Source organism: Muscardinus avellanarius, assembly GCF_963383645.1.
Source record: "Muscardinus avellanarius genome assembly, chromosome: 11".
Taxonomy (NCBI): domain Eukaryota; kingdom Metazoa; phylum Chordata; class Mammalia; order Rodentia; family Gliridae; genus Muscardinus; species Muscardinus avellanarius.
In genome coordinates this window covers 12,604,974-12,619,262 of record NC_137797.1, presented here as the reverse complement: position 1 = coordinate 12,619,262, position 14,289 = coordinate 12,604,974, and the positions used below count along the sequence as shown (strand labels likewise).

General features: G+C 41.9%; 1 protein-coding gene across 31 annotated transcripts in view; it reads right to left on the bottom strand.

Annotated features, from left to right (window-relative positions):
• The window catches only part of RBFOX2 (RNA binding fox-1 homolog 2), a gene marked incomplete at its 5' end in the record, with an annotated part of 286,161 nt that overhangs the window by 209,558 nt on the left and 62,314 nt on the right, over positions 1–14,289 (bottom strand). For 13 of the 31 annotated variants that reach the window (XM_080705589.1, XM_080705585.1, XM_080705594.1 and 10 more), the window contains one exon: positions 4,493–4,534. The exons of the other annotated variants lie outside the window; for them this stretch is intronic. In XM_080705589.1, the coding sequence (XP_080561715.1) occupies positions 4,493–4,534 (42 nt within the window). Of the gene's footprint in view, positions 1–4,492; positions 4,535–14,289 lie in introns of those variants that run through there. 31 annotated transcript variants of the gene reach the window in all.

Below are 14,289 nucleotides of genomic sequence, written 5' to 3'. Positions count from 1 at the left end.
AAGATCTTCTAGCTACTGGCACAGTTCATTATTTAATATAAAAGGTTCCATTCACTAATATCACCATCAACCTCACCAAATGTACCGTTAAGCACTAGAGCTGTCAAGTTCACTGTCCAGGATGCAAGTCTTCTAAAATTCAGCTCAAATTTTTTCATTGGCAACAAATACTGTCACTGCTTTCCCTGCAATGATAAGCTCACTTCATTGATTTTCAATAAAATGTCTGCCAAATACAAGTCTGAATAATCAAAGTCTGTCAGTTGTCAAGTAAAAATGGCGTTTCATGAAAAAAGTAGGTATTTGAGCTGGCAACTCAAAACATCACGAAAGCACTTTTTTTTTTAACATAACCCTGATACTCAGTATTAAGTGCCTTAACTATATTCCATAATTTGTCCTACAGAATATTAAAAATGTGTATAAACAAGGGAAGAAAATATTAGTAATAATTTCTATTGCTATATCAAGAGGCATTCTAACATGAAACCACAGATGGGTTTATCCCTTCTTTATGCACAATGGGTGGTGTTAAAGAATTTTATTACAACCAAGCGTGGTGTCCCACACTTGTAATCCCAGGATTTGGTACTTGGAAGACTGAGACAGGAAGATCCCAGGTTCAAGGCCAGCCTCAGTAACTTAATGAGGCTCTCAGCAACCTAGTGAGACCCTGTTTCCAAATAAGATAAAATTGGGCTGGGAATGAGGCTTGGAGTTAGAATCCCTCTGGGTTCAATCATGGAAGGAAGGAAGGAAGGAAGGAAGGAAGGAAGGACGGACCGATTAGTCATTCTCTTCTTTTAGTATTCAGTTTCTCTGTAGCATAGCAAGCCCAGGTCCTACGTGTCGCAAAACCTTGCATAGGGATGAAGTATCAGGGAGTAGGTACAATCATCAGAATCGCATCAGCCTGAAACCTGCCTCTGAGAACTTACTAGCTCCATGACTATGAGAAGTTAATTTATCTCCAAGCCTCTAATTCTTCATATCTTAAATGAGAACTACTTGTCACAATGGGTTATTACAAGGACTGAGGGAAAAGCAGAAAGAGAAAGAGGAGGGAGAGAGGGATAGACACACATAGCTAAATATCAGAGGGCATGATGGCAATACCTAGTACTTGGGAGGCTGAGGCAGGAGGATCACAGTTCAGAACAGCCTGGACAACTTAGTGAAGCTCTCAGCAACTTGTTGAAACCCTCTTTCCAAAACAATAAACTAGCCGGGCGTGGTGGCGCACGCTTGTAATCCCCGTGCCTGGGAGGCGGAGACAGGAGGATCGCGCAGGTTCGAAGCCAGCCACGCTGGCTTAAGAGACCCTGTTTCCAAAAATAAAAAAAAGTCTGGGAGTGTAGCAGCCCAGAGGTAGAAGGGCTTCCAGGAACCCCAGTACCACCAAAAAAAAAAAAACAAACAAAAAACCAATAAACTAAAACAGGGCTGGGGATGTAGCTTAGAGGTAGAATACCTCTGGGTTCAAGAAGAATAAGAATAAGAGGAAGGCTGAGATAAAAGGATCACAGGTTCGAAGACAGCCTCAGCAACTAGTTAGATTTTCATCGACCTATCAAGCCCATTTCAAAATAAAATAAGGCTAAGGATAAAAAACCTGTCCTTTCCATTACATGGTATAGAGAGGCTTACACCAGAAGAGCCTCATTCCTAGGCAAAGTGGCAGGGAAACTACAAAAGGCTCATCTATACACTGGCTCAGCCAGACTTTCTCTTGAGCAATGGAATTAATGAGAGATAACATATCACCCAACTATTCCCAATGACAGAAGAAAAGCAGAGTTTCTTAAACTTTAATGTAAAGAAGGATCACTGGGTACCTTGTTTAAATGCAGATTCTAATCCAGTGGGTCTGGGTAGCACCTGAGATTCCTGCATCTCCCAGGAAATGATGACGCTTCTGGTACTTGGGAAAAATCAGCAATTTTTATGTGTGTGCGCTGATAGAAAGTGAACCCAGGAGCATTCTACCTCCAAGCTATAGCCCCAGTCTCATTTCATTTTCTATTTGGAAACAGGGCCTCACTAAGTTGCTGGTGCCTTGCTAAATTACTGGGCCTGGATTTGAACCTAGGGCTCTCCTACTCCACCCTCCCAACTACTGGAATGACAGGCATGCACCATGCCAGCCGTATTCAATAACTCAGACTGAGTGGCTCCAGATCCTAGCTGATCATCCGAATCATTTCAGAATTTTTTTTTTTTTTTTCCAGTACTGGGGATGGAAACCAGGGGCATTCTACTGCCAAGCTATACCCCCAGCCCTATTTTTTTTTTTTTTTTTTTTTTGGTGTGTGTGAAGAGGGGTACTAGGGATGGAACCCAGAACTCAGGGTCCTTCTACCTCCAGACTACACTCCCAGACCTATTTTATATTTTATTTGGAAACAGGGTCTCACTAAGTTGCTGAGAGCCTAAGTAGCTGAGGCTGACTTTGAACCTGTGAGATCCTCCTGTTTCAGCCTCCCAAGCGCGTGGATTACAAGCATGCACCGCCATGCCCACTTTTTTTTTTTTTTTTTTTGAAACAGGGTCTCTTAAACCAGAGAGGCTGGCTTTGAACCTGTGCAATCCTCCTGTCTCCACCTCCCAACTGCAGGGATTACAAGCGTGCACTGCCTTGCTCAGCAAACAGGTGTTTGTTTTTTGTTTGTTTGTTTGGTGGTACTGGGGTTCCTGGAAGCCCTTCTACCTCCAGGCTACACTCCCAGACCTATTTTATACTTTATTTTTGGAAACAGGGTTTCTTAAACCAGTGCAGCTGGCTTTGAACCTGCACAATCCTCCTGTCCCCACCTCCCAAGCGCAGGAATTACAAGCCTGCGCCACCACACCTGGCTTATTCTTTACTTTGAAACAGGGTCTCACTGAGTTGCAGAGGCCTCACTAAGTAGCTGAGGCTGTCCCCGAACTGTGATCCTCCTGTCTCAGCCTCCTGAATACTGGGATTACAAGCATGCGCCCCCCACGCCTGACTCATTTCAGAATCATTTTAAAACAGACTTCTGAGCTCCTCCACCTGTTTTTCATGCTATCTGGAATGAGCTTGGATTGATTCTAATATAGAATTGGAACCAGTGGGCTATACCATCTCCAGGTACCTTCTGCCTCATAATTCTGCAACCTTAAAAAATACACAATTATTAATCACAATAAGAACATACCAAAGGTCTGAGTGCTTCAGATATCAGCTTACTTCATCCTCAAACCACACTGTAAGGCTGGTCCTTACAGCACTACCATTCCTGTTATGTATGAGGAAACCAAAGCGCCAACACTGGTACGTACTCCTCCAAGGTCAGCCAGAGAGAGCCTAAAGGAGGTTTCAACCCAGACGACGTGACTCCACGTCTGTGCACTCAGACCCACCTAACCCTGCTTCTCACACTGCCCACGGGCAGTGCCGCTGCCTTTAACAGGCACATTAGAACAAGTAGATCCAAATGCGTCAACTTGAAGACACCACTCTGGGAAGGTCATGCTCTTAACCCTCAGACGCCACCGTTACTCAAAACCCCACTGCTAAGCTACAGAATCCAAGCGCTCTCGATCTGAACACAAATGCCTTCGAACCTAAACCTATGGCTTTAAATCTCTCTAAAAAAGATAAAATGAGACAAAAGCTCATCATTAAGCATTTGGCAACGACACAAGACCAGAAAACTCTACTTCAAAAGAACCTACTATCTGATTAAGCTAGGTTATTTTTTAATCAAAAATTTCATTTTTACATACTGAAAACGTTTTCCTCACTACTCGGCTCTAAAGCCAATTCCAAATGAGAATTGTGCCTTGCGCAGTGGTTGTCAGAGCCAAGGTATTCTGAAGGGCAGGACTCAGGTGGATGCACTGGTTCTGCTGTTTTTTTGTAATCAGCCTTTTAGTCAAACCTAAAGAAACACATTTGCCCTTCGCTGTCAACACAGACAGACATGCTCAGAACCATACTGGACCATGCAGTTTGCTGCTGCTGCTGCTGCTGCTGCTGCTGCAGCAGCAGCAGCAAAAGCAACTGCTGATTTTCATTTCAGATTTCTTTTTAGCAGAAAGTATTTTATTTATAAACACCCATCCATATGAAAATAAATAACATAATCAGGTATTAATGAAGCATTTAACTGCATGCCGCACAATAAGGCATCATACAAAGGTAACTATCTATCCAAAATATGCACACAAATACCCTCACATACAAGGAATAAAGACAAAGGGATATAACTAGAAAAAGATAGCACATTTTTGCATATGATGTGCTCCTTTATTAAACAAACATATCCTTCCTTTTTCAACAAAGAAAATATTCTGCAAATTCAGAATGGGTTACAGATTTTTTTCCAAACCAGACATTAATGCAGATCAGCACAATTTCACACAACCAACCTCTCTTCTTGAACTGGACTCCCCACACTTTACTGAAGCCACAGTCCCCTGCACAAACTCCCACTCCACCCCCCAACACACCCAACTCCCCACCAACCTCACAGGGGTTCCTGGGCTGGTCCATGGAATCTGATGACATCACTCTCCCTTCCTTCCTGGAATTCTAAACCCTGCTGCTCTCCCCTAGCACACAGCTACCATCTCCATGGCAACCTCACCTCCTCCTGCTTCCCTATTGGCTTCATGGAGCAGGATACACAAAAAGGTTTTCCGTTTCCCCCCCACTGCCCGCCCCAAAAAAATGATGCTTTCTACAGGAACCTGAGCTAAATTTAGCTACTTGGGATTCAGAATCCTATGACTAAGAAAACACAGAGAAACAGCCTCCGTCCTTCACTCCACCCTTCCCTCAATCTCACCCCAAAGTGGGTGCTTCACCTCCTTCTCTCTGGCCCCCACCCAAAAGCAAGTGGCAATATCTGCTGAGCCTTAGAAACAACCAGACTGCCTGCCCCACATATAAGGTTGGCACCGAAAATTCTCACACTCACCTCCGAGGGGAGGGGAGGGGAGGGGAGGGAAGGGGAGGAGGGAGGGAGGGAGTGTGTGTGTGTGTGTGTGTGTGTGTGTGTGTGTGCGCGCGCGCGCGCGCTCGAGCTGAATCTCAGTCTTCTGCTGCCTCTTCCATCCCAAGCCAAGGAACAGGAACTCCATGCCTAAAGGCAGAATGGTCTCTTTCTTTCTCTAGGAAGACCAAATTCTCTTGCTATTTGTTTGATAAGATTTCCTCCATCATATGAAGAAAAAAAGGGGGGGAGAGAAATGAAGTAGAAAGACCACACGTGTCTCTGACCAAAGATACGAATCCTAGAGCCACAAATTCTGGGTCCAATTTTCCTTCCCAGGAACTGACCCATATGTAAACTTAAGCAAGTTCTCACATACCTTTTTTTCGAAAAGTAGCTTTCACTAAGAAATGGTTTAGGAATTATTGACAAAATCAATGTAAATTTGGTCCCTTGGCCAAAAGGACTAAAGACAGAGTAAATTGAAATTATTAGTAAAATTCCTATGGATATAATTAGAAACTTAAAATCCCCACAGGAAGAATATTAACTTCTAGAAAATTACTTTTTTCTAACAAGAGATATGCCATAAATAGTCCATAATTTCCTGAACCAGTTCCTACAAAGGTTTTTCCACTTCCCGCAAAATCCAGCCATATTCATTTCAAACATCAACCAATCTGTGACCACTACTCAATTTTGGAGCTAGCTATACGTTTTCTTAATCCAAACTCCCAATTTTAAAATTGCTACTCACTTTCCCTTAAATGATGCCTGACTATGCCAGGGCTTCAGTTTCCAGCTCAAGCTGCCCACTTCCCTTTCTGGGGAGTCATTCTTTCCCAGAGCCGTGTTGAGTGCTCAACACAATCAACCCAGGGGCTATGTCCTGTAAGAGTCTGAAGGACAAAGCATCAATGTGACCAAGTAGGAAAAGCTCCAAGCAGGTCAGAGCCTTGTAGTAGGAAGGGGAGAAGATAAAAACAAGACACCCAGGAAAATGTATTTTCAGCCGGGTGTGGTGGCGCACGCTTGTAATCCCCGCGCTTGGGAGGCGGAGACAGGAGGATCGCGCTGGCTTAAGAGACCCTGTTTCCAAATAAAAATATAAAAATAGGTCTGGGAGTGTAGCCCAGAGGCAGAAGGGCTTCCAGGAACCCCAGTACCACAAAAAAAAAAAAAAAATTGTATTTTCAGTTTGCAGGACAGAAACTCAGCTCTAGGACACCAACTTCCCAGCACCCCCCCCAAAATAGACATAAAAAGAATCTAGTATGATAAGAAATAGTCATCTGCCCCAAACAGATGTAAACAATATGGAGCATCTAGCAAAGTCAAAATGCCCCATCAGTTAACACACAGGCATGGAGAATAAAGCTTTGCAAATGCTGTCTATACTGACAAACACCTGAAACGTTCCCCTGGAGGGTGAGGGAGAAGAATAGATTAGCCCAACCTGATGTACTTGCTTTTCTATTTCACTCCTTGTTGACTCCTAAGAAGCCAGTCCTTGTGCCAAACCGTCCCTGTGTACACCAATGGTGGGAAGGCTCGGCAGCTATGACGAGCACCCTTCTAAAGGTCTGTCTCAACATTCCCAAGGCAGGCGGTCACCTGCTCTACATCTAAGCCATTTACCATGATAAGTCTATAGCAAGGGTATGAACCTCGTGGGCTGCTGTCATTAAAACTCTATCTGCTCTTTCATTCAAACATGCATTAAGTACACTTATTTGTAGCAATGTTTTATATGAGTTGTCACTTTCTCAAAAATAAAAACAAAATAGCAAGTTATACATATTCTTATATCCACTTTACAAGGAAAAACAAGAGTTCCACAGATGTCAATATGATCAGGTTACATTAACTTATTAACTTTTTAAGCCAGACTTGTAGCTGGGTATGGAGACACATACCTGCAATCCCAGTACTGAGGAGGCTGACACAAGAAGATCACAGATTTGAGGCTAACCTCAGCAATTTAAGACCCTGTTTCAAACTAAAAATGGGCTACATACAGGTATAGTTAAGAGGTAGAAATGCCCTGGGTTTAATCCCTGGTAAATTATCACCACCATCATCCCAGCATTCTAACCCTAATCTATAAGAACTCCAAACCCTATTTTTCTCCCCTTAACTTAGCCTCTCATTTACAGATAATCAGTTTTGGAAAGACACATCTAGAAATAATTTTGTGTCTGTGTTCTCTGTCATCAATAAAACATAAGTTTTGACATCAAGGGCAAAGTAATATTTTTATGTATTATAACAGCATTAAGCACAATGCAGGCACTTGATACTTATTATTCTAATCTTATTATTCTAAATTTCTAGACAAACAGCAATGATTCCTCTCAGATCTTTTTAAATTAAAATCAGCTTAAGAAATTATATGCTGAAGTGAAATGATAAAACTTCAGATAACATATTCTAGAACTTAATTGTATGATATTTGAAATAAAATATTACCACAGGCATAATGCCTCTACCGGCCGACTCAATACCACAGTGCCTCTGCAGTCCCATCTGCACTGTCTGGCTGGGAGGTTTCGGTGCTGGGGATTGAACCAAGGCTTGTGCGTGCTACACATGAGCACTACCACTGAGCTCCGTCCCCAGGCCCTCATCCACTGGATTTAATCCACAAACCCCAATGCAGCCAGAATCTATACATTAGATTTATGATTTCTACTTTCTAAATAAAAATCCAGTGCATTTCTCCAGGAATCCCACTAATATTAAATCAGGTGACTCAAGGACCATGCTAAAAAGGCCAAGGTCATGTGTCCGACACCCATGTGAACCAGTTCGTAATCACTCTCTCCTGCACAATACCCACCCTGTTGTAAGCATATACCCTTGCTTTTACTGAGAAATCAATATATATTATTAACTATCCTGCAAAAATATCTGGAGCATGTATCTACTAATGTCAAATATTTGACTATCTTACATTCTTTAGAAAACAGCTTTCAGAAAATGCCTATAATTTATACTTTCCATATTTACTGAACACCTACCAAATGCTAGTTGATAGTCTCTAAGGGTTAGCACTGAAGGCCCCAAAAGCACAGCTGTGTGTACTATGCAGCACAGCAAAGGTATAGTGTGGTGACAGTGATAAAGGACGGCACACGTGTGATCCCAGTATTTGGAGGCTGAGACTGGCTAGCCTCAGCAACTCAAGTGAGACCCTACTTGACAATTTTAAAAATAAATAAATAAATAGATAGATCGGGCTGGGGAGTAGCTCCAAGGCAGAATGCCCCTGGGATCCATCACCAGACCACGAAAATGTGAGGTGGGGATAGCTAGGAGGTAGAATGTCCCTGTGCTCAATCCCTAGGATCAAAAGGAAAGAAAAAAAAAAAGGAGGAGGAATGGCTAGGTCTAGAAGGGGGAACAGAGAACAAGCCAGAAGGGGCAAATGAGGAAGGCATGGGTATTCTAGGGAAAGAAAACGAGGGCTGACAAAGGTTGGTCTAAGATGCCGAACTTAGAGAGCTTTCTAGCATTTTATGAAAGACAGAGAAATGACAGAAATGACAGGCTGACGGAAGGCGAGAAAGGACAAAGGCGTCACTTTATTGCTGCTGCTGCTTCTTTGATAAACATGCCTCAAAACCATACCATTTAGCACTTAGGAATACAAGAAAGACCTTAAAAAGTAAGTTACAAATCCATTATGTTCTAGCCCAACTACCTAAAAGAAATAACAGTATCCAGAAATTATACAACGTTTTCCAGAATAAAAAATCTAGGTCATTCTAGCTAGAGAAGGGAAGGGACACCATGTATATGTATACATGTATGCCGTCACAGATCCACTCAAACCTACATTTTTACTAATTATTTCCTAATTTTCTTGCCCATAATTACTTATCTCTATCTTCCTGGTCTTGGAGAAGGTAAGGTTTTTAAACAGCAAATCTTAAGTTAGATATACATGTATATATATAAAATATGTATATTGTATATATATAAAATATGTATATATTACACATAATATATGACCCCTAAAAAGATAAATTTAGGAAAGGTCAATTCCAGATGGAAAGTTGAAAGAGGCTAAAGGAAGGAAGAGTCATTAAACCACTTTAGTTGAGCAAGAATTTTTAAAGCAAACAGTCACTAAGTTTTCTTTATTCTCCTATTTTCTTTATTCTCCTATTTTTCTTTATTTCTTTTGTGGCCTCAAAAAGAATTGTGCTGCTCTTCTTAACATGAAGAAAGGGAGTGGGGGCAAACTTGCTCATTTTAGAGGTCACAGTGAGCCAGATACTTCAACAGCCTGGGCTTCCAGGCCTTGATCATATTTTCTGAAATAAAGCAAAAATCCATCCGTGGAGCTTAAGAAAAGACATCAAGCTAATGTAGAAAACAACAATAAAAAATCTATGAAATTAAGACTTTTTTCATAAAAAAGTTCAGTTAATCCTCTAACCCAAAATAATAGGCAAAGGCTTAGCCAGGACCAGTGCCATGAATACAGTATGAAAACAGACACAGGCTTCACAACTTCATAAAGTTTAGGACATTACACCATGTAAATAAATAAATAGTTACAAATCATGATAAGCCTTAAATATATATATGGATGGAGTCGTCAGAGTGATCCCAACCAAAGATTCAACCCTGTCCATGTCAACGAAACTCCCTTGGACTATCTCCACCCCCAATCCAACCCCCATATTCTGAATGTCATCTTTTCTCAAGCAAATCAACAAGATTTCTGGGTGTAGCCTGAATTCAGAGCTGCAAACTGGGTGCCTCCTACACACAGCACTTCAGAGTACTTAACAACTGTGTGTCCCAAAAAGAGCCCAGGTGAAGTGGGGTCTCAAAAGCCACTCATGGTCTCCTTCCACACTACCCTAGGAGGTGCCTCTAGATGAGAATCTCTGCCTAAGCAAGTATAGTTTTCTTGCCTGTAAATGGAAATGAGACCACCTATCCTAAGGTTCAAATGAGTTAAATAAGATGATACGAATCTGGTATCTGGCAAATAACAGCCACTCAAAATCATACAAATGAAAAATGCCTCAGCTACCTTCTCTTCTTCACACCTACTCCAAAGAGAATTTTAAAAACTAAAGTGAGATGTTGGGCGTGGTGCCACATGCTTGTAATCCCAGTGTTTGGGAGGCTGAGACAGGAGGATCACACAGGTTCCAAGCCAGCCTCAACTACTTAGGCTCTCAGCAACTTTGTGAGACCTTGTTTCCAAATAAAGTATAAAACAGGTCTGGGAGCGGGGCATGGTGGCACATGCTTGTAATCCCCGCGCTTGGTAGGCTGAGACAGAAGGATCGCACAGGTTCGAAACCAGCCTCAGCTACTTAGTGAGGCTCTCAGCAACTTAATGAAACCCTGTTTCCAAATAAAATATAAAATAGGTCTGGGAGTATAGCCCGGAGATAGAAAGCCTCTGGGTTCCACCTCCAGTACCACCAAAATAAATAAATAAATAAAATAAAATAGGTCTGGGAGTATAGCCTTAAGTTGTTTTTTTTTTTTTTTAAGTCCCTGGGTTCCACCAAAAAATAAAATAAATAAGTAAATAAATAAATAAAAGTGAGAGCCTGGCATGGTCGTGCATGCTTGTAATCCCAGCATTTGGAAGGCTGACAGGAGGATCACAGTTCAAGGACAGCCTCAGCTACTTAGTGAAGTCCTTTGCAACTGAGTGGGATCCTGTTTCAAAATAAAGAATAAAAAATCAGGCTGGGCGTATAGTTCAGAGGTAGAATGCTCCTGGGTTCCATCCCCAGTACCACAAGAAATAAATAATACAATTTTTTTAAGTGGGGGAAAAAAGATTCTACTGGTAGACACTGAGAATGTTACTGCAAGGACTCAATCATGTTTTGTTTTGTTTGATTTTTTTTTTTTTTTTTTTTTGGTGGAACTGGGGATGGAAGCCAGGAGCATTCTACCTTCAAGCTACACCCCCTAGGCCCATTTTTTTATTATTTATTTGGAAAAGGGGTCTCACTGAGTTGCAAAGGGCCTCACTAAGTATCTGAGGCTGTCCGTGAACCACGATCCTCCTGTCTCAGCCTCCCGAATGCTGGGATTACAAATGTGCGCCACCACACTGGCAGGACTCAGTTTAGGGAGGGTGACTATGACTTTTCTTAGGCCTCCTCATTTCAAATACTCTGGCTCATTATTTCTATGAACACTAAAATATCCCAGAAATTCAAGTATCTCAGCTTCCAAATTGTATCTCCCAGAAAATCTCACTACCTAGAAATAGCACAAATTTTTTCACCAGACAATGGAACTTCATGTTTGACTCAAAAAATGTAATCATATTAGTAGAAGGTCAAAGAGGGCACTAAAAGTACGGAGAGATTGGAAAGCAAAACAATGTTGGTGAGAGCACTATGCCTATATCGTCTATCCTAATAAATCCACATTTATGCAACAACATCAATACAGTAGCCAAATGGATTAGAATGAAACTGCAAAGACCCAGGTGAATCCCTGGAACAGCAAAGTTTCTACAATCAGCTAGGTCCAGAAAACTGAGATAAGCATTTCCTCCGTCTAACTGGCATCTAAACCAAAAACAAACAAAAAACAAGAATACACATAAAATGCATAGTTGAGAAGGCAGCAAATCCTAGCCTGAGTACAGCAGGCATGCCCCTTGGCAATAATGCCACAATGCGCCTGGGATCTGAGTGCAAAACACCTCACCACCTCTACTGTGCTTAGAACCTCTGTGCAACTCACCCATTAGCACACAGCCAGATACGGCCAGCGATCCTCAGTTTACCGTGTGCATAAACCACCCTGCATCATGTTCTGAACCATTCAGAATGGGTCGCAAGATTTTTAAAAATTAAAAACAGTTAACCATGTTTGGTGGTGCACATCTATAGCCCAATACTTGGGAGGCTGAGACAGTAGGATTGCAGGTTCAAGGCCAATGTTTGGTAATTTAGCAAGACCCTGTTTCAGAATAAAAAATAAAATAGAGCCGGGCGTGGTGGGGCACGCCTGTAATCCCAGCATTTGGGAGGCTGAGACCGGAGGATCACAGTTTGTGAACAGCCTCAGCTACTTAGTGAGGCCCTCTGCAACTCAGTGAGACCCAGTTTCAAAATAAAGAATAAAAAAGAGGAGGACTTCTGGGAAGATGGCGACCGAGAAAAGCGGGGCTTAAGAGCCCCGCTAACAACCAATCTCCATTACCACAAAATCAGCGCCTTTCATAGCCAGAAAACACCATCACCAGAGAAATAAAAAAAATCACCAGGCTCCAGAGAGAAACCGGACTGAGAACAGAGCTCAGAGCCACAGAGGAGATAACTGGCCTCACCCCCGAGGCCGCGGCAGCAGCGCCATACTGCCGGCGGTAGCGGCAAATTCACCGGACGGCTACAGCAAGCCGAGGTGAGCCGCTGCGGAACAGCCAGGCGGAATTTCTCGCCGCAGGTAAAATCTAAAGCTCCCAGTGGCTGAGCTCAGCACACGCTGCAGGGATTCAGAGTGGAAATCAAAACCAAGAAGAAATACGCCAGCCTCACGGCCGAGGGCGTAGCAGCGGCGCCATATTGCCACCGGCGGCAGCAGCAGAGAATTCACCGAATCCAGTACAGCTACATCTGCGTACTCAAGAACAGTGAGTCAAATTGCGGGCCACAGAGGAGAAATCCCAGTACTGTACTCACTGGGACTTGACCCAGTGGGGGAGGGGCGGTGGCAGAGATATCACACCATAGGAGGACATGCAACCTGGCACCCCCCACAGTCTAAAGCAGCCTCTATCGACTCTCTGGGTCGGAGACTCTGTGATACAACCCAGTAAAGGAGTAGTGGGGTCTGAGATACTACTGACTCGAGATCCAGAACACCTTAAGTGAAGTCATAGTGACCCAAGGGAAGAACCCAGAGAAGGCACAAACTTCTGAAATCATGGGAAAGAGGAATAATACTGGAGCAATGAATGCCCACAACCCCACAACATCAGAACCCGATAAAACAGAAAATCAGAGATTTCTAGAAGATCAAATCAGGAAAATAACTGTAGAAATAATAGAGGTGCTTCGAAAAGAACTCAGAGAGAGCCAAAAAGAGATAAAGGATGCAATTAATGAAGTAAAGACCTCAATTCAAAGCACAAACAACCGATTAGACCACATGGAGAACAGAATCTCGCTCTTAGAAGATGATCATTCCAAAAATGAACGCATAGTTTCTAATCTAGGAAAAAATATCCCACAGCAGGAATCTGATATTGAAGAAATATGGGCCCATTTTAAGAGAGCTAACCTAAGAATAATTGGAATAGAGGAGGGAAAAGAAAGTGAAACCAAAGGGATCAACAATCTCTTCAAGGAAGTAATAGCAGAAAATTTTCCAAACATAGAGCAAGAGGTTGATACACAGGTCCAGGAAACTTATAGAACTCCCTTTAGACAGGATCGGAGAAGAGGATCCCCACGCCACATAATTGTCAAAATGACCAGTGTGGAAGCCAAGCAGAGAATCTTAAAGGCAATAAAAACAAAGGGCCAAGTGACATTCAGAGGCAAGCCAAATAGAATCACTCCAGACTTCCCAAACCAAGTCATGAGAGCCAGAAGGGCTTGGAGTAACATATTCCAAACTCTGAAAGAAAACAACTTCCAGCCAAAAATTTCCTACCCAGCAAAACTTTCTATCAAATTAGATGGAGAAATAAGAAGCTTCCATGACAAACAGAAACTGAAGGAATTTTTGTCTTCAAAACCAGCACTAGAGAAAATACTCAAAGAGATTAACCACAAAGAAGAAATAGGTAACACACACCAGAACCAGAGAAACAAGAGTTTCCATCCAACAGACAACTAAGATTGGTTATCTGTGGAGATTCATTACTTACGTTAGTCTTTTACCTATCTCTAAATGGTATTGTTTGCCTTTATTGTTCTTAATTTTTTAGGATTTCTAGTTGGAATATTAATATACCTTCAGATATAGCATTTGGAAATATTTTATCCCATTCTATTAGTAACTGTTAACTCTGTTTACATTGTCTTTGGATATACAATATTTTTTTTTTTATTTTTTAGGGAGTTTGTATACTCTTCTGTTGCCTGTGCCATTGAAATATATCCAAGAAATCACTGCCAATTTCAGTGTTGTGAGGTTTTATGACCCAGATTTTCTCCTAAAAGTTTATAGTCGTAAGATTTATATTTAGGTCTTTTATCTATTTTGAGTTAATATTTGTATATGGGATTAGGTAAGGGTCCAACTTTATTCTTTTCCATGTAATTATTATGTTTCAACAATATTTAGTTAAAGTATTATTATTTCTACCACCAAATGTTCG